Below are 20,732 nucleotides of genomic sequence, written 5' to 3'. Positions count from 1 at the left end.
ACACGAGAACACCCAACCTGATGTATCTATGGTTACAAAATTCAGGTAACTTTCCCAAAATGCCACAGTTTTTCCAAAAATCCTGGTTGGAGGATTCCTGGAATCAGGAGAGAATAAGCTATGAGGGAATCTTCCACATGTCTGGACTGGCTGTGGTGTAGGTGTTTGTACAACGTCAGGGTGGCGGCAGGTAACCACCTGTGTTCTGTCCCACCATTATCTCACTATCCAAGGTCTTTGGCCTAGCCTCGCCTCACCTCACCTCACATACAGTACCTGAGGTAGGGTTAGCAGATCCAGCTGTGTTACTGTACAGTACCTGAGGTTAGGGTTAGCAGATCCAGCTGTCTTACTGTACAGTACCTGAGGTAGGGTTAGCAGATCCAGCTGTCTTACTGTACAGTACCTGAGGTTAGGGCTATCAGATCCAGCTGTCTTACTGTACAGTACCTGAGGTAGGGCTATCAGATCCAGCTGTCTTACTGTACAGTACCTGAGGTTAGGGCTATCAGATCCAGCTGTCTTACTGTACAGTACCTGAGGTTAGGGCTATCAGATCCAGCTGTCTTACTGTACAGTACCTGAGGTAGGGCTATCAGATCCAGCTGTCTTACTGTACAGTACCTGAGGTTAGGGCTATCAGATCCAGCTGTCTTACTGTACAGTACCTGAGGTTAGGGCTATCAGATCCAGCTGTCTTACTGTACAGTACCTGAGGTAGGGTTAGCAGATCCAGCTGTCTTACTGTACAGTACCTGAGGTAGGGTTAGCAGATCCAGCTGTCTTACTGTACAGTACCTGAGGTTAGGGCTATCAGATCCAGCTGTGTTACTGTTAGGTGGATTGTTCCAGGATCATTGCCTTATCTCGTGTAATTATTGGAAAATATTACTGTTTTTAAAGGTGTTGGAGATAAAATACAAGTTTTTATGAAATGTTTGAAATACTCTGTACACTTCAAAAAAAAAGTCTCCAGTGTGGTTTATTGTCAAGATTGTAAATCCTCGGGTTTGTTTTTCATGTGGGTATTTCTGTTTGCTTTTTGCTTATCTCGTGCTGATAATAACAGCTGCAGCTGTTCCATTTTACACCTTGTGTTGCCAATCTGAAAGTACAGCACACCTACGTCCCAAATTACATTTGATCCCCACTTTAGTGCACAGGATAGGGTGTGATTTGGGACACATCCCCTACACCCTGGTCGAGCCAAACCAGCAGACAGGAGGAGGTCAGGAGGGGTGTTCCTGCCTCCTCAGGGTATAAAACAGGGTCAGAAATATCTCATCAGGAAAGACTGACACTAACAGACTGAAAATATGCTGAGGTTCGTCTTGTTGAGCGCTCTCGCAGCCCTGGGTAAGAACTGTACCTCTTCCAGACACTCTCTCTGTCTGTCTTTTTCTTCCAGACACTCTCTCTGTCTGTCTTTTTCTACCAGACACTCTCTCGGTCTGTCTTTTTCTACCAGACACTCTCTCTGTCTGTCTTTTTCTTCCAGACACTCTCTCTGTCTGTCTTTTTCTACCAGACACTCTCTCTGTCTGTCTTTTTCTTCCAGACACTCTCTGTCTGTCTTTTTCTACCAGACACTCTCTCTGTCTGTCTTTTTCTACCAGACACTCTCTGTCTGTCTTTTTCTTCCAGACACTCTCTCTGTCTGTCTTTTTCTTCCAGACACTCTCTCTGTCTGTCTTTTCTACCAGACACTCTCTCTGTCTGTCTTTTTCTTCCAGACACTCTCTCGGTCTGTCTTTTCTTCCAGACACTCTCTCGGTCTGTCTTTTTCTTCCAGACACTCTCTCTGTCTGTCTTTTCTACCAGACACTCTCTCGGTCTGTCTTTTTCTTCCAGACACTCTCTCTGTCTGTCTTTTTCTTCCAGACACTCTCTCGGTCTGTCTTTTTCTACCAGACACTCTCTCTGTCTGTCTTTTTCTTCCAGACACTCTCTCTGTCTGTCTTTTTCTACCAGACACTCTCTCTGTCTGTCTTTTTCTACCAGACACTCTCTGTCTGTCTTTTTCTTCCAGACACTCTCTCTGTCTGTCTTTTTCTTCCAGACACTCTCTCTGTCTGTCTTTTTCTTCCAGACACTCTCTCTGTCTGTCTTTTTCTTCCAGACACTCTCTCTGTCTGTCTTTTTCTACCAGACACTCTCTCTGTCTGTCTTTTTCTTCCAGACACTCTCTCTGTCTGTCTTTTTCTACCAGACACTCTCTCTGTCTGTCTTTTTCTTCCAGACACTCTCTCTGTCTGTCTTTTTCTTCCAGACACTCTCTCTGTCTGTCTTTTTCTTCCAGACACTCTCTCGGTCTGTCTTTTTCTTCCAGACACTCTCTCGGTCTGTCTTTTTCTTCCAGACACTCTCTCGGTCTGTCTTTTTCTTCCAGACACTCTCTCTGTCTGTCTTTTTCTTCCAGACTCTCTCTGTCTGTCTTTTTCTTCCAGACACTCTCTCGGTCTGTCTTTTCTTCCAGACACTCTCTCTGTCTGTCTTTTCTACCAGACACTCTCTCTGTCTGTCTTTTCTTCCAGACACTCTCTCGGTCTGTCTTTTCTTCCAGACACTCTCTCGGTCTGTCTTTTCTTCCAGACACTCTCTCTGTCTGTCTTTTTCTTCCAGACACTCTCTCGGTCTGTCTTTTTCTTCCAGACACTCTCTCTGTCTGTCTTTTTCTACCAGACTCTCTCTGTCTGTCTTTTTCTTCCAGACACTCTCTCTGTCTGTCTTTTTCTTCCAGACACTCTCTCTGTCTGTCTTTTTCTTCCAGACACTCTCTCGGTCTGTCTTTTTCTTCCAGACACTCTCTCTGTCTGTCTTTTTCTACCAGACTCTCTCTGTCTGTCTTTTTCTTCCAGACACTCTCTCGGTCTGTCTTTTTCTTCCAGACACTCTCTCGGTCTGTCTTTTTCTTCCAGACACTCTCTCTGTCTGTCTTTTTCTTCCAGACACTCTCTCGGTCTGTCTTTTTCTTCCAGACACTCTCTCTGTCTGTCTTTTTCTACCAGACTCTCTCTGTCTGTCTTTTTCTTCCAGACACTCTCTCGGTCTGTCTTTTTCTTCCAGACACTCTCTCTGTCTGTCTTTTTCTTCCAGACACTCTCTCTGTCTGTCTTTTTCTTCCAGACACTCTCTCTGTCTGTCTTTTTCTACCAGACACTCTCTCTGTCTGTCTTTTTCTTCCAGACACTCTCTCGGTCTGTCTTTTTCTACCAGACACTCTCCCCCGTTCACGCTCACTCTCTTTTCTTATTCAGACTCTCTTCCTCCCTCTCCATTTTCTCAATTTCCTTGTGTCTCGTTCCCTCTCTCTCTCTCACTTTGAGTACGTACAGCATCCAGAAGAAATCTACTTTTATCTGTATGTCGCCCCCCCCTTGTAACCTCCTGCAGTGCTGACTATGGACCTGGAGCCACAGCCCAGATACCTGGAAGAGGTTCCTGAGCAGAGAGTTGTGGGTGGTGAGGTCGCCCAGCCCAACTCCTGGCCCTGGCAGGTAAAACATTAGCCTGATCCCAGGACTGTACTATATGTGCTTCAGCCAACTTTTCAATACTCCACTTGTAATAGGAGTTGGCTGTGATACATACAGATCTGGGACCAGGCAACAACACCAAAAATATTACTTTTACTTGAATTAATCTGTGAGCACCAGACCTAGGTGGAAAAATATTTGTATTTTGTAGTATATTTGAAAATGCTAACTTTCAAATAGTCAAGGTAGTTGAATATACACTGAGTATACAAAACATTAAGAACACCTTCCTAATATTAAGTTGCACCCTTTTTATGCTCTCAGAACAGCCTCAATTCGTCGGGGCATTGGAATCTACCAGGTGTCCAAAGTGTTCCACAGGGAAGCTGGCCCATGTTGATTCCAATGCTTCCCACTGCAGGTTTTCCTAATGTTTTGTACACTCCGTTGTACTTTATTTAGAGTTTCAACTAAAATTGTTTGATTGCGTTTGATGTTCAAATACAGGTCTCAGAAAACTCAATTATATTTTAAGGTATTTTGAATATCTCTCAGAAAACTCAATTATATTTTAAGGTATTTTAATATATGCAAGTTACTTGAAAACAACCCCCCAAAAGATATGTATGTGATAATTGCCAAATATTTGATGTGGAACCAAACACTACAATAGTTAGTTGAATTAGTCAAAATAGATGACAATTAGCAGATGGTTCAAAGGGCTCTTAGACATTCATCTTAGTATAGCCTATAGCCTTGAATCAAATACATGAGGGACATTGAATCACCTCAACATTAACAAACAATTAATAATCATTGGAGTAGACCACTTTTGCAGCTTCAAAAATGACTAACAAATATATGTTGATAATGTGTGGCATAAGATAATCCAGTAACTCTTGACTTCCAGTTCTTATACATGTGTAGTGAGTTTTGTAATTATTACACTAGCAACATTGTTACATAGGGGTGGCAGGGTAGCCTAGTGGTTAGAGTGGAGGGGTGGCATGGTAGCGTAGTGGTTAGAGTGTAGAGGCGGCAGGGTAGCCTAGTGGTTAGAGTGTAGAGGCGGCAGGGTAGCCTAGTGGTTAGAGTGTAGAGGCGGCAGGGTAGCCTAGTGGTTAGAGTGTAGAGGCGGCAGGGTAGCCTAGTGGTTAGAGTGTAGAGGCAGCAGGGTAGCCTAGTGGTTAGAGTGTAGAGGTGGCAGGGTAGCCTAGTGGTTAGAGTGTAGAGGCGGCAGGGTAGCCTAGCGGTTAGAGTGTAGAGGCGGCAGGGTAGCCTAGTGGTTAGAGTGTAGAGGCGGCAGGGTAGCCTAGTGGTTAGAGTGTAGAGGCGGCAGGGTAGCCTAGTGGTTAGAGTGTAGAGGCGGCAGGGTAGCCTAGTGGTTAGAGCGTTGGACTAGTAACCGATAGGTTGCAAGTTCAAATCCCAGAGCTGAAAAGGTACAAATCTGTCATTTTGCCCCTGAACAGGCAGTTAACCCACTGTTCCTAGGCCGTAAAAATGTGTTCTTAACTGACTTGACTAGTTAAATAAAGGGAAAATAAAAACATAGGACTGTGGATATTGCTCTCCATAATAATGAAGTTACCACAACAGTCCCTATTCCTCTTGTCTACGGTGGTTACTAAAACGCTCAGTTCATTGAGATGCAATTCAAATGCATTATGTAACAACATGTTAATAAAATGATGCTTCAAAAGTAAATACAGTTGTATTATACAGGCACAACAACAGTTTCGTTGTTAAATGTTACTGAGATTTGCTAACAGCAACAAAATATGGCTGTGAAACGTTGGAAGGAAACTAAATATCCCAAAACTAGCTTCTTCAAAATTGTGGAAAATTGTGTTAGTTTGTATCCATACTAAACTATCCCTTTAAAGATGGTATAGTCACAGTATGTTTGAAACAAGAAAACATACCCTCAGGGGACAAATCGTTTCGGGGTTGTTTTTTTGCTAAGCATCCAACTTCCGGTTTGCAAATGGCTTTGAATTTCTCTGCAGTATTTTCAGGTATTATACAAAAATGTATTGCAGCATTCAACCTTTTTCAATGGCACGTTGAAAGTTAGTCAGTAGTTGAGCGTCACAACGTATTTCTACTTCTCTGTACAAAATATCATTGGTTAATTGGTTTGTGTACACCTCAGAATAAAATAAAATAACATTTTATTTGTCACATACACCTGGTCAGCAGATGTTAGACTGTGACATCGGGTGGTGTAGGTGTCCTCACCTGGGGCAATGGACATTTACAGAACGTTCAGATAGAAATGCATTGTGTAGATCCAATATGACGGTCAGATAGATTGTGAATGCTCTATTCATTTTATTTCTTTAGTATTAGTAGTTATTTTTTGTATTTTACCCCCCTTTTTCTTCCTAATTTCGTGTCTCATCGCTGCAACTCCCCAACGGGCTCAGGAGGTGCTTCCTCTGAAACATGACCCGTCAAACCGCACTTCTTAACACCCCGCCCGCTTAACCCGGAAACCAGCCGCACCAATGTGTCGGAGGAAACACCATTCAACTGACGACTGTGGTCGTCCTGCAGGCGCCCGGCCCTCCACAAGGAGTCGCTAGAGCGCGATGAGCCAAATAAAGACCCCCCCCGGGCAAACCCTCCCCTAACCCGGACGACGCTGGGTCAATTGTTCGCCGCCTCATTGGTCTCCCAGGTCACGGCCGGCTGCAACACAGTCCGGGATCGAACCCGGGTCTGTAGTGACGCCTCGAGCACTACGATGCAATGCCTTAGACCGCTGCGCCACTTGGGAGGCCTTGTCTTCTCATTTTTAACATCCTCCTCTCACCTCTCTCTCTTTCTTTCTTGTCCTCAGATCTCTCTCCAGTACAAGTCTGGCAGCTCCTACTACCACACCTGTGGAGGTAGTCTGATCAGGAGAGGATGGGTGATGACTGCTGCTCACTGTGTGGACAGGTTGGACAAAGGAAGACATTATAGAATAACTAAATTTTTTCCAAGAGTTAACTTTACACAAATAAATAACCGCCCAAATACACAGATACAAATACATTATACAAGATAAATAGCAAGTTTTTGGGGGAATTTTGATTCAAATGCCATTTATAGAATATGGACGTGACTTCCTAGCTGACCAATGTATTATTGCTTACGTGTGTGTGTGTGTGTGTGTGTGCAGCCAGAGGACTTGGCGTGTGGTTCTTGGAGAGCACAACCTGAACACCAACGAGGGCAAGGAGCAGATCATGACCGTCAACAAAGTCTACATCCACAACTTGTGGAACTCCAACAGCGTTGGTGCAGGGTACGGAACTCATTTGTAATCAATTGTTATTTTTGTTTAGATTGCGTCAACAGTTGGTTTTGAATTTAACTACACTAGTTAAATGTCTCTATTTTTTTGTTGACAGATTCTAATGATACCATTTTATTACATCTTAAAAATAAGTGTTCTGTAGTATGTTTATTTTAACTTTATTTAACCTGGCAAGTCAGTTAAGAACAAATTCTTATTTTCAATGACGGCCTAGGAACAGTGGGTTAAACTGCCTTGTTCAGGGGCAGAACGACAGATTTGTACCTTGTCAGCTCTGGGGTTTGAACTTGCAACCTTCTGGTTACTAGTCCAACGCTCTAACCACTAGGCTACCCTGCCGCCCCAATTTATAATAACAATTAATAATAATAACAATTACCCGGAGAATGATCCTAGTGTTACGTAGATGTGTTAGGGGTGAAGCACCGAAGAACAGGAAGAAGAGTATGTAAGAAAGATTTATGACTTGAGGTGAAAATGAAAGCCTCCTGAACATGTGCTTCTGTTCTTCAGATATGACATTGTGTTCCTCTAACCCTCAGATATGACATTGTGTTCTTCAGATATGACATTGTGTTCCTCTAACCCTCAGATATGACATTGTGTTCCTCTAACCCTCAGATATGACATTGTGTTCCTCTAACCCTCAGATATGACATTGTGTTCCTCTAACCCTCAGATATGACATTGTGTTCCTCTAACCCTCAGATATGACATTGTGTTCCTCTAACCCTCAGATATGACATTGTGTTCCTCTAACCCTCAGATATGACATTGTGTTCCTCTAACCCTCAGATATGACATTGTGTTCCTCTAACCCTCAGATATGACATTGTGTTCCTCTAACCCTCAGATATGACATTGTGTTCCTCTAACCCTCAGATATGACATTGTGTTCCTCTAACCCTCAGATATGACATTGTGTTCCTCTAACCCTCAGATATGACATTGTGTTCCTCTAACCCTCAGATATGACATTGTGTTCCTCTAACCCTCAGATATGACATTGTGTTCCTCTAACCCTCAGATATGACATTGTGTTCCTCTAACCCTCAGATATGACATTGTGTTCTTCAGATATGACATTGTGTTCCTCTAACCCTCAGATATGACATTGTGTTCTTCAGATATGACATTGTGTTCCTCTAACCCTCAGATATGACATTGTGTTCCTCTAACCCTCAGATATGACATTGTGTTCCTCTAACCCTCAGATATGACATTGTGTTCCTCTAACCCTCAGATATGACATTGTGTTCCTCTAACCCTCAGATATGACATTGTGTTCCTCTAACCCTCAGATATGACATTGTGTTCCTCTAACCCTCAGATATGACATTGTGTTCTTCAGATATGACATTGTGTTCTTCAGATATGACATTGTGTTCCTCTAACCCTCAGATATGACATTGTGTTCCTCTAACCCTCAGATATGACATTGTGTTCCTCTAACCCTCAGATATGACATTGTGTTCCTCTAACCCTCAGATATGACATTGTGTTCCTAATCTCAGCTCGTTACCTGTATAAAAGACACCTGGGAGCCAGAAATCTTTCTGATTGAGAGGGGGTCAAATACTTATTTCCCTCATTAAAATGCAAATCAATTTATAACATTTTTGACATGAGTTTTTCTGGATTCTTCTGTTGTTATTCTGTCTCTCACTGTTCAAATAAACCTACCATTAAAATCATAGACGGATCATGTCTTTGTCAGTGGGCAAACAGGGGATCAAATACCTTTTTCCCTCACTGGATAACCCGAAGATGTATAACCTTCTATTCCTTAGATATGACATCGCTCTGCTGCGTCTGGACACCGAGGCTTCCCTGAACTCTGTTGTCCAGCTGGCTGCTCTTCCTCCATCTGGCCAGATCCTGCCCAACAACAACCCTTGCTACATCACCGGATGGGGACGCACCTCCAGTGAGTTGCATAAGTAGCTAACAGTAACTGAACTTGTAAATGGTTTTGGGTTAATATTTGTACATTTATATTTGTGTCTAGTTTATAGTTTTTTTTCTCTAGAAGTGGATCTAGCCATATGATTCCCATCCTGTTATCTCCTCTAACGTGTCCCCTGTCCTTCCTATAGCCGGCGGTCCTCTGTCCAACAGCCTGAAGCAGGCTTGGCTGCCCAGCGTTGACCACCAGACCTGCTCCAGCTCTAGCTGGTGGGGATCTACCATCAAGACCACCATGGTCTGTGCCGGTGGCGCAGCCAACTCTGGTTGCAATGTAAGACCAGTGTAATGGAATAATTGGCTTGAATATTGCAGTCAATTGGGGTGGGGGGGGGGCGGTTGTTCCAGGGTTTGAACCTGCAACCCTGTCTCTCTCATTCCAACATCTTACCAGTTCTCTTAGTGGTGTACTGCTGAGGACTACAACATGTTATTGAATGAATAGATTATATTTCTTTATAATTTAAATGATGTCATTGCTTACTTATTTAGAACTGGAAAAAAAACAAATCATTGATGTGTTTTAAGTATCGTGCCCTGGTCTCAGTCCTGAGGAAGCTCTCTCTCTCTCTGTCTCTCTCTCTCTGTCTCTCTCTCTCTGTCTCTCTCTCTCTGTCTCTCTCTCTCTGTCTCGCTGTCTCTCTCTCTCTCTCCCCCCTCTCTGTCTCTCTGTCTCTCTGTCTCTCTCTCTCTCTCTCTCTCTCTCTCTCTCTCTCTCTCTCTCTCTCTCTCTCTCTCTGTCTCTCTGTCTCTCTCTCTCTCTCTCTCTCTCTGTCTCTGTCTCTGTCTCTCTCTCTCTCTCTCTCTCTCTCTCTCTCTCTCCCCCTTCTCTCTCTCTCTCTCACTCTCTCTCTCTGTCTCTCTCTCTCTCTCTCTCTCTCTCTCTCTCTCTCTCCCCATCATTGTAGGGAGACTCTGGCGGCCCCCTGAACTGCCAGGTCAACGGTCAGTACTATGTCCATGGTATTGCCAGCTTCGTTTCCAGCGCCGGCTGCAACGCCATCCGCAAGCCCACCGTCTTCACCCGTGTGTCTGCCTACATCAGCTGGATGAACGGGGTACGTCCTGTAGAGCTAGGGACAGGAGAAGAACATGACTTTACTTCTCTCCAAGCTTGTCTATGTTATGCACATTTTAATTTGTCAAATTGGTGTCCGTCTCAGTAACAATATTGACTGTATTTTGGGAATGCCGGTCTAATTAATTCAATGTCCTTTCCTCTACAGGTCATGGGTTGAAAGGGAACGTGGACATCGAGCACAACCCAGCTCAATTTCATTTACATTCTGCTCTTTAAAGTTAAATAAATGTAAAATTTTCAGTGAACCTGTTGTCTTGTCTACGTGTAACAAGTCAAATCTATCTCAATGTTATTCTCCACTTTAAGATATCATATGTAAATGAATCAGAGCCGTGAAAGGGTTAAACATGAGCACAGTTTTGAGTAAATTTCCCTTGGCAGTACCAATGATTTATGTATACACTAGATGACATATAGGGGGCTCTGTTTTGAAGCCACCGTGCCTTCATCTTGAAACTCCCCCCACCAGTGTAAAAATAGTTAGGAGATATAGAAATGCATTTATTAATATCTACATTTGTTTTTGCCTAATTTATTCTATTATAGACACATTAATGATAATATTAATTAACTTTTAAATTATATTATGTACCCAACAACAAAGTACTTCAATACATTTAATTTTGTTGAAACATTTAATTGAAATACTGTAGATTTCAAATCAAATCAAATTTTATTGGTCACATACACATGGTTAGCAGATGTTAATGCGAGTGTAGCGAAATGCTTGTGCTTCTAGTTCCGACAATGCAGTAATAACCAACAAGTAATCTAGCTAACAATTCCAAAACTACTAACTTATACACACAAGTGTAAAGGGATAAAGAATATGTACATAAAGATATATGAATGAATTATGGTACAGAGCAGCATAGGCAAGATGCAGTAGATGATATCGAGTACATTATATACATACATATGAAATGAGTAATGTAGGGTATGTAAACATTACATAAAGTGGCATTGTTTAAAGTGACTAGTGATACATTCATTACATCCAATTTTTTATTATTAAAGTGGCTGGAGTTGAGTCTGTGTGTTGGCAGCAGCCACTCAATGTTAGTGATGGCCGTTTAACAGTCTGTAGGCCTTGAGATAGAAGCTGTTTTTCAGTCTCTCGGTCCCAGCTTTGATGCACCTGTACTGACCTCGCCTTCTGGATGATAGCGGGGTGAACAGGCAGTGGCCCGGGTGGTTGTTGTCCTTACATAGGTATTCCTCTTGTCCAGATGGGTTAGGGCAGTGTGCAGTGTGGTTGCGATTTCGTCGTCTGTGGACCTATTTGGGAGGTAAGCAAATTGGTGTGGGTCTAGGGTGTCAGGTAGGGTGGAGGTGATATGGTCCTTGACTAGTCTCTCAAAGGACTTCAAGATGACGGAAGTGAGTGCTGCGGGGCGATAGTCATTTAGCTCAGTTACCTTAGCTTTCTTGGGAACAGGAACAATGGTGGCCCTCTTGAAGCATGTGGGAACAGCAGACTGGGATAGGGAGAGATTGAATATGTCCGTAAACACACCAGCCAGCTAGTCTGCGCATGCTCTGAGGACGCGAATTACATTCATTCCTATGGAGGACTGCTCTTATTGGGGGGTACCAACATGACTGACCGGTAGCTTTAAAGCCTCTCACTGACTAATACCTAGCATCAGCAGTCCAGGGTTTATACATTATACATCATTCGGCAGTACATGCACTACATATACAAAAGTATGTGGACACCCGTTCAAATTAGTGGATTCGGCTATTTCAGCCACACCTGTTTATGACAGGTGTATAAAATTGAGCACACAGCCATGCAATCTCCATTGGCAGTAGAATAGAATAGCCTTACCGAAGTGCTCAGTTACTTTCAACGTGGCACTGTCATAGGATGACACCTTTCCAACAAGTCAGTTAGTCAAATTTCTGCCCTGCTAGAGCTGTGGAAACGTTTAGGAGCAACAACTGCTCAGCCACGAAGTGGTAGGCCACACAAGCAGTTGCTCCCAACATCACTTGGGTACACTACAGCATCCACCGAGAGGCTCTTGGGTCCACGGCAGCATCCACCGAGAGGCTCTTGGGTCCACGGCAGCATCCACCGAGAGGTTCTTGGGTCCACGGCAGCATCCACCGAGAGGCTCTTGGGTCCACGGCAGCATCCACCGAGAGGCTCTTGGGTCCACGGCAGCATCCACCGAGAGGCTCTTGGGTCCACGGCAGCATCCACCGAGAGGCTCTTGGGTCCACGGCAGCATCCACCGAGAGGCTCTTGGGTCCACGGCAGCATCCACCGAGAGGCTCTTGGGTCCACGGCAGCATCCACCGAGAGGCTCTTGGGTCCACGGCAGCATCCACCGAGAGGCTCTTGGGTCCACGGCAGCATCCACCGAGAGGCTCTTGGGTCCACGGCAGCATCCACCGAGAGGCTCTTGGGTCCACGGCAGCATCCACCGAGAGGCTCTTGGGTCCACGGCAGCATCCACCGAGAGGCTCTTGGGTCCACGGCAGCATCCACCGAGAGGCTCTTGGGTCCACGGCAGCATCCACCGAGAGGCTCTTGGGTCCACGGCAGCATCCACCGAGAGGCTCTTGGGTCCACGGCAGCATCCACCGAGAGGCTCTTGGGTCCACGGCAGCATCCACCGAGAGGCTCTTGGGTCCACGGCAGCATCCACCGAGAGGCTCTTGGGTCCACGGCAGCATCCACCGAGAGGCTCTTGGGTCCACGGCAGCATCCACCGAGAGGCTCTTGCTGCCAAAGGAATGATAGCTTGAAAGACATTTTGTGCATTACTGTACAGTGAAAATGGTTAACTTTGTTAAAGCAAGACCCCTGAACTCTTGTGTATTTTCTGCACTTTGCAATGATATGGGCAGCGACCAATGATATGGGCAGCGACCAATGATATGGGCAGCGACCAATGATATGGGCAGCGACCAATGATATGGGCAGCGACCAATGATATGGGCAGCGACCATGTAATGCTTTTACAACGTACAGAAGTGCGCTAGTTATCAAGAGGCAAAGTATTTACACGTTTTTTAAATTGAGAGACGAGTTTAAAGTTTTCTTTACTGACCATCATTTTCACTTGTCTGACCGCTTGCATGGTGACGAGTTTCTCACACGACTGACCTAACTGGGTGATGTTTTTTCTCGCATGAATGATCTGATGAATGATCTAGGATTACAGGGACTCTCCACAGCTATAGTCAATGTGTGGGACAAAATTGAGGCTATGATTAAGAAATTGGAGCTCTTCTCTGTCTGCATTAACATGGACAACATACGTCTTTCCATCCACTTACCGATATTTGTACAAGAGAGCCTCATCGAAATCGCAACAAGCGGTTCTGTGAAAATGTAATTTAATCAGAAGCCACTGCCAGATTTCTGAATAGGGCAGTGCTCAGAGTATCCTGCCTTGGCAAATCGTGCAGTTAAAACACTGATGCCCTTTGCAACCATGTACCTCTGTGAGAGTGGATTCTCAGCCATCACTAGCATGAAAACTAAATACAGGCACAGACTGTGTGGAAAATTATATAAGACTGAGACTCTCTCCAATACAACCCAACATTGCAGAGTTATGTGCATCCTTTCAAGCACATCCTTCTCATTAATCTGTGGTGAATTAATCACCATTTTTGATAAACAAATAAGGTTTTATATGCAAGATGGCTAAATAAAAGAGCAAAATGATTGATGATTATTATATTATTATTTGTGCCCTGGTCCTATAAGAGCTCTGTCACTTCCCACGATCCAGGTTGTGACAAAAACTCACACTCATTCTTATGTTTAATTAATGCATTGTATAGTGTGTGTGTGTGTGTGGCAGCCTTACAATGATGACAAAAAAACTACATTTGAGAGTGTGCTGACCCTGGTGCTAGAGGGGGTACAGCTGACCCTGGTGCTAGAGGGGGTACAGCTGACCCTGGTGCTAGAGGGGGTACAGCTGACCCTGGTGCTAGAGGGGGTACAGCTGACCCTGGTGCTAGAGGGGGTACAGCTGACCCTGTGGCTAGACGGGGTACAGCTGACCCTGGGGCTAGAGGGGGTACAGCTGACCCTGGTGCTAGAGGGGGTACAGCTGACCCTGGTGCTAGAGGGGGTACAGCTGACCCTGGGGCTAGAGGGGGTACAGCTGGAGGTTGAATGTTTGAAGGGGTACGGGACTATAAAACGTTTGGGAACCACTGCAAAATTATCCATATTGTAACTACTCACTAGGTGGGGCTAAAATACAACAAACTAATAATACTCTGTCTATGTCTTGCTACCACGTCTCATAGTGGGACATAACGATTTACACTGAACAAAAATACAAATGCAACATTCAACAATTTTCAAGATTTTACTGCGTTACAGTTCGTATAAGGGAATCAGTAAATAGAAATGAATTCATTAGGCCCTAATCCATGATTTTCACATGACTTCCATCTGCTGGTCACAGACACATTAAAAAAGAATAGGCCTCACAATGATTTATTTATATTTTATTTAACCTTTATTTAACTAGGCAAGTCAGATAAGAACAAATTCTTATTTACAATGACGGACTACCAAAAGGCAAAAGGCCTCCTGCGGGGACGGGGGCCTGGGATTAAAAATAAACACACATTAAAATGAATTAAAATAGATAAATGAATAAATACAATATAAATATACATATACAACAAAACACACAACAAGAGAGACAACACAACACTACATAAAGAGAGACCTAAGACAACAACATAGCAAGGCAGCAACACATGACAACACAGCATGGTAGCAACACAACATGACAACAACATGGTAGCACCACAACATGGTAGCACCACAAAACATGGTACAAACATGATTGGGGACAGTCCACAGCACAAAGGTCAAGAAGGTATAGACAACAATACATCACACAAAGCAGCCACAACTGTCAGTTAGAGTGTCCATGATTGAGTCTTTGAATGAAGAGGTTGAGATAAAACTGTTCAGTTTGAGTGTTTGTTGCAGCTCATTCCAGTTGCTAGCTGCAGTGAACTGAAAAGAGGAGCGACCCAGGGATGTGTGTGCGTTGGGAACCTTTAACAGAATGTGACTGGCAGAATGGGTGTTGTATGTGCAGGATGAGGGCTGCAGTAGATATCTCAGATAGGGGTGAGTGAGGCCTAAGAGGGTTTTATAAATAAACATCAACCAGTGGGTCTTGCGACTGGTATACAGAGATGACCAGTTTACAGAGGAGTATAGAGTGCAGTGATGTGTCCTATAAGTAGCATTGGTGGCAAATCTGATGGCCGAATGGTAAAGAACATCTAGCGGCTGAGAGCACCCTTACCTGCCGATCTATAAATTATGTCTCCATAATCTAGCGTGGGTTGGATGGTCATCTGAATCAGGGTTAGTTTGGCAGCTGGGGTGAAAGAGGAGCGATTACGATAGAGGAAACCAAGTCTAGATTTAACTTTAGCCTGCAGCTTTGATATGTGCTGAGAGAAGGACAGTGCACCGTCTAGCCATACTCCCAAGTACTTGTATGAGGTGACTACCCCAAGCTCTAAACAATGGTCCTCAGAATCTCATCACGGTATCTCTGTGCATTCAAATTGCCATCGATAAAATGCAATTGTGTTCGTTGTCCGTAACATATGCCTGCCCATACCATAACCCCCACTGCCACCATGGGGCACTCTGTTCACAAAGTTGCCATCAGCAAACAAGCTCGCCCACATGACACCATACATGTGGTTTGAGGTTGTGAGGCCGGTTGGACGTACTAAAAAATTCTCAAAAACGACGTCTGAGGCGGCTTATAGTAGAGAAATGAACATGCAATTATCTGGCAACAGCTCTGGTGGGCGTTCCTGCAGTCATCATGTCAATTGTACTGCTCCCTCAAAACTTGAGACATCTGTGGCATTGAGTTGTGTGACAGAGTGTCCTTTTATGGTTCCCAGCACAAGGTGCACCTGTATAATGATCACGTTGTTTAATCAGCTTCTTGATATGCCACATCTGTCAGGTGGATGGATTATCTTGGCTAAAGGAGAAATGCTCACTAGCAAGGATGTAAACAAATGTGTGCACAACATTTGAGAGAAATACGCTTTTTGTGCATATGGAACCTTTCTGGGATGTTTTATTTCAGCTCATGAAACATGGGACCAACACTTTACATATTGCGTTAATATTTTTTATTCAGTGTGTTTAAGAGCACATTCATGCAGATTTTTTCTAGTTTCATGAGATAAGAAATTGATTAATATTATAATGTGCATATGAACTATAAGCCTACGGTCAACATTGAGGTTTGAGGTAAATAATTCACAACTTCCATAGTGTATCTTTATGTCGCCATTAAGTCCACGGGAGTAGTGACATAGTCAAACTCTCACTGAAACTTTGAAAAAGTTCTGCGTTCTGTGTTCTATGTTCTGCGTTTCGTGCTCTGAGTTCTATGTCCTGCGTTCCATGTCCTGAGTTCTATGTTCTGCGTTCCGTGCTCTGAGTTCTATATTCTGAATTCTATGTTCTGCGCTCCATGTTCTGTGTTCTATGTTCTACGTTCCATGTTCTGAGTTCTATGTTCTGCATTCCATGTTCTGAGTTCTTTGTTCTGCGTTCCAGTGCTCTGAGTTCTATGTTCTGTGTTCTGTGTTCTGTGTTCTATTGTGAACTATTTGACATTGTCTCTCATTGAGGAGATTAGTTGATTCTATTTGTTGAAAGAACATTCCAACTCTTTTCACCATCCATTCACCGGGTCTTCCCAGGCCAAGCCTCGGTCCTGATAGCTACAATAATAGACTGTTTGACCATAGGGATAACAGGCACGTCCTCAACACCAGCAGTCACTTTATACATCACGTTAATTAGGACTGAAAGTCATTAAAAATGTCTGCTTGTGTTTTGGATTATGACCTTATCTGTAGCTATTAAAAAGATACACATTCCAACTTGTATTTGAACTCACTCTGACACATCAGGAAAAACGTTTTAAGGTTGCGTCGCAAAATGTCACCCTACAATGTGCACTACCAGAGCCCTATGGGCCCAAGTCAAGAGTTATGCACTACCAGAGCGCTATGGGCCCAAGTCAAGAGTTGTGCACTACCAGAGCCCTATGGGCCCAAGTCAAGAGTTGTGCACTACCAGAGCCCTATGGGCCCAAGTCAAGAGTTGTGCACTACCAGAGCCCTATGGGCCCAAGTCAAGAGTTGTGCACTAAAAAAAGTTCAATTTGGTTGATATACTGTCTGTCTGTCTGTGTGTTATGCAGGTTGATAAACTGTCTGTCTGTCTGTCTGTCTGTCTGTCTGTCTGTCTGTCTGTCTGTCTGTCTGTCTGTCTGTCTGTCTGTCTGTCTGTCTGTCTGTCTGTCTGTCTGTCTGTCTGTCTGTCTGTCTGTCTGTCTGTCTGTCTGTCTGTCTGTCTGTCTGTCTGTCTGTCTGTCTGTGTTATACTGGTTGATAAACTGTCTGTGTGTGTTATACTGTTGACAAACTGTCTGTGTGTGTTATACTGTTGATAAACTGTCTGTCTGTCTGTGTTATACTGTTGATAAACTGTCTGTGTGTGTTATACTGTTGATAAACTGTCTGTGTGTGTTATACTGTTGACAAACTGTCTGTGTGTGTTATACTGTTGACAAACTGTCTGTGTATGTTATACTGTTGATAAACTGTCTGTCTGTGTTATACTGTTGATAAACTGTCTGTGTGTGAGTTTGAGATTAAGGCCTCCTGACTTAAAGTAACGTTTGGTTCCCATGGGACTTTTACACTCAAACCTAAAACCTGACTAAACACAACAGATGAACCAGATGAATCTCATGCAGCTGTTACTGTCAGTAAGCATTCATCATCAAATGCACATCGCATGTTAGCAGTAGCCTACAACAGCACATGGTTGAACACTAACAAGGGGCTAACGATGCTATCTTGTTTTCTTCAAGATGCCACCTGGTTTTAAAGGGCAACCCTTGACAAATACTGTATGAATTTCAAATGCATTAGCGTTAATGCTAACATATTCCCACGCTATGACACTGATACACAGAGAGTCTATGGGGATTTGGAAAGTGCTAAATGCTAACATATTCCCACGCTATGACACTGATACACCGAGAGCCTATGGGGATTTGGAAAGTGCTAAATGCTAACATATTCCCACGCTATGACACTGATACACAGAGAGCCTATGGGGATTTGGAAAGTGCTAAATGCTAACATATTCCAAAGCTATGACACTGATATACCGAGAGCCTATGGGGATTTGGAAAGTGCTAAATGCTAACATATTCCCACGCTATGACACTGATACACAGAGAGCCTATGGGGATTTGGAAAGTGCTAAATGCTAACATATTCCAAAGCTATGACCCTGATATACCGAGAGCCTATGGGGATTTGGAAAGTGCTAAATGCTAACATATTCCCACGCTATGACATTGATACACAGAGAGCCTATGGGGATTTGGAAAGTGCTAATGTAACGGATGTGAAATGGCTAGCTAGTTAGCGGTGGTGCGCGCTAATAGCGTTTCAATCGGTGACGTCACTTGCTCTGAGACCTTTGAAGTAGTAGTTCCCCTTTGCTCTGCAAGGGCCGTGGCTTTTGTGGAGCGATGGGTAACGATGCTTCGTAGGTGTCAGTTGTTGATGTGTGCAGAGGGTCCCTGGTTCGAGCCCGGGTCGGGGCGAGGGGACGGACTAAAGTTATACTGTTACACTAAATGCCAACTAATTGTACACTATGACACGGATGTCTATGGATATTCTCCATGGTGTCGTTAGCGGTTGGTTTTCCTGCAAGCGCCCCGGTCTGAAGGTGTTGGTAGGGAGGTATCGATGCTCTGATGTATCCTGGAGCGTAACAGCTTGTGTGACTGATTTAATTGCAATTTTAACGTAATGGAAACAGAGGATCACAATGGAAATACATTTTCAAACTTTTTTTGTGTCTTCCTCAATGATTGTAAATGCATTATCCACATGTTCGGTTGTATTGTGTTTTAAATAGTCTTATCAAATCTGTCAATCACTCGATCTATCTAGCTATTTATCTATGGCTGGTGTATACACTTGACACATACACTACCATTCAAAGGTTTGGGGTCACTTAGAAATGTCCTTGTTTTTGAAAGTAAAGCACGTTTTCTGTCCATTAAAATAACATCAAATTGATCAGAAATACAGTGTGGCCATTGTTAATTTTGTAAATGACTATTGGAGCTGGAAACTGGCAGCTTCGTTAAATAGTGCCCGCAAAACACCAGTCTCAGCGTCAACAGTGAATAGGCAACTCCTGGATGCTGGGCTTCTAGGCAAAATTGAAAGGGAAAAGTCATATCTCAGACTGTCTGTGTGTCTGTGTGTTATACTGTTGATAAACTGTCTGTCTGTGTGTGTTATACTGTTGATAAACTGTTTGTGTGTGTTATACTGTTGATAACCTGTCTGTGTGTTATACTGGTTGATAAACTGTCTTCCGGCGCCGACAGAGATGGCCGCCTCGCTTCGCGTTCCTAGGAAACTATGCAGTTTTTTGTTTTTTTACGTTTTATTTCTTACATTAGTACCCCAGGTCATCTTAGGTTTCATTACATACAGTCGAGAAGAACTACTGAATATAAGATCAGCGTCAACTCACCATCAGTACGACCAAGAATATGATTTTCACGAAGCGGATCCTGTGTTCTGCCTTTCAACCAGGACAACGGAATGGATCCTATGCGGCGACCCAAAAAAAACGACTCCGTAAAAGAGGGAAACGAGGCGGTCTTCTGGTCAGACTCCGGAGACGGGCACATCGTGCACCACTCCCTAGCATTCTTCTCGCCAATGTCCAGTCTCTTGACAACAAGATGGATGAAATCCGAGCAAGGGTAGCATTCCAGAAGGACATCAGAGACTGTAACGTTCTTTGCTTCACGGAAACATGGCTCACTGGAGAGACGCTATCGGAGGCGGTGCAGCCAGCGGGTTTCTCCACGCATCGCGCCGACAGAAACAAACATCTTTCTGGTAAGAAGAGGGGCGGGGGCGTATGCCTTATGGCTAACGAGACATGGTGTGATGAAAGAAACATACAGGAACTCAAATCCTTCTGTTCACCTGATTTAGAATTCCTCACAATCAAATGTCGACCACATTATCTACCAAGAGAATTCTCTTCGATTATAATCACGGCCGTATATATCCCCCCCCAAGCAGACACATCTATGGCTCTGAACTAACTTTATTTGACTCTTAGCAAACTGGAATCCATTTATCCGGAGGCTGCATTCATTGCAGCTGGGGATTTTAACAAGGCTAATCTGAAAACAAGACTCCCTAAATTTTATCAGCATATCGATTGCGCAACCAGGGGTGGAAAAACCTTGGATCATTGTTACTCTAACTTCCGCGACGCATATAAGGCCCTGCCCCGCCCTCCTTTCGGAAAAGCTGACCACGAGTCCATTTTGTTGATCCCTGGCTACAGACAGAAACTAAAAAAGAAGCTCCCACGCTGAGGTCTGTTCATCGCTGGTCTGACCAAGCTGACTCCACACTCCAAGACTGCTTCCATCACGTGGACTGGGAGATGTTTGGTATTGCGTCAGATAACAACATTGACGAATATGCTGATTCGGTGTGCGAGTTCATTAGAACGTGCGTTGAAGATGTCGTTCCCATAGCAACGATTAAAACATTCCCTAACCAGAAACCGTGGATTAATGGCAGCATTCGGGTGAAACTGAAAGCGCGAACCACTGCTTTTAATCAGGGCAAGGTGACTGGTAACATGACCGAATACAAACAGTGCAGCTATTCCCTCCGCAAGGCTATCAAACAAGCTAAGCGTCAGTACAGAGACAAAGTAGAATCTAAATTCAACGGCTCAGACACAAGACGTATGTGGCAGGGTCTACAGTCAATCACGGACTACAAG

General features: G+C 43.9%; 1 protein-coding gene across 1 annotated transcript; it reads left to right on the top strand.

Annotated features, from left to right (window-relative positions):
- Positions 1 to 1,248: 1,248 nt before the first annotated feature.
- On the top strand, positions 1,249 to 10,074 carry LOC112221943 (elastase-1). Its single transcript, XM_042329914.1, has 8 exons — positions 1,249 to 1,356; positions 3,394 to 3,497; positions 6,322 to 6,422; positions 6,646 to 6,771; positions 8,574 to 8,710; positions 8,880 to 9,022; positions 9,657 to 9,806; positions 9,975 to 10,074. Exons 1-8 carry the CDS (start codon positions 1,317 to 1,319, stop codon positions 9,984 to 9,986), a joined length of 813 nt encoding a protein of 270 aa, XP_042185848.1. The 5' UTR covers positions 1,249 to 1,316; the 3' UTR covers positions 9,987 to 10,074.
- The last annotated feature ends 10,658 nt before the right edge of the window (positions 10,075 to 20,732 follow it).

This window comes from Oncorhynchus tshawytscha, linkage group LG02, assembly GCF_018296145.1.
Source record: "Oncorhynchus tshawytscha isolate Ot180627B linkage group LG02, Otsh_v2.0, whole genome shotgun sequence".
NCBI classification, from domain to species: domain Eukaryota; kingdom Metazoa; phylum Chordata; class Actinopteri; order Salmoniformes; family Salmonidae; genus Oncorhynchus; species Oncorhynchus tshawytscha.
Note: the sequence above shows the minus strand (reverse complement) of the source record. Positions and strands in the feature narration are given on the sequence as shown.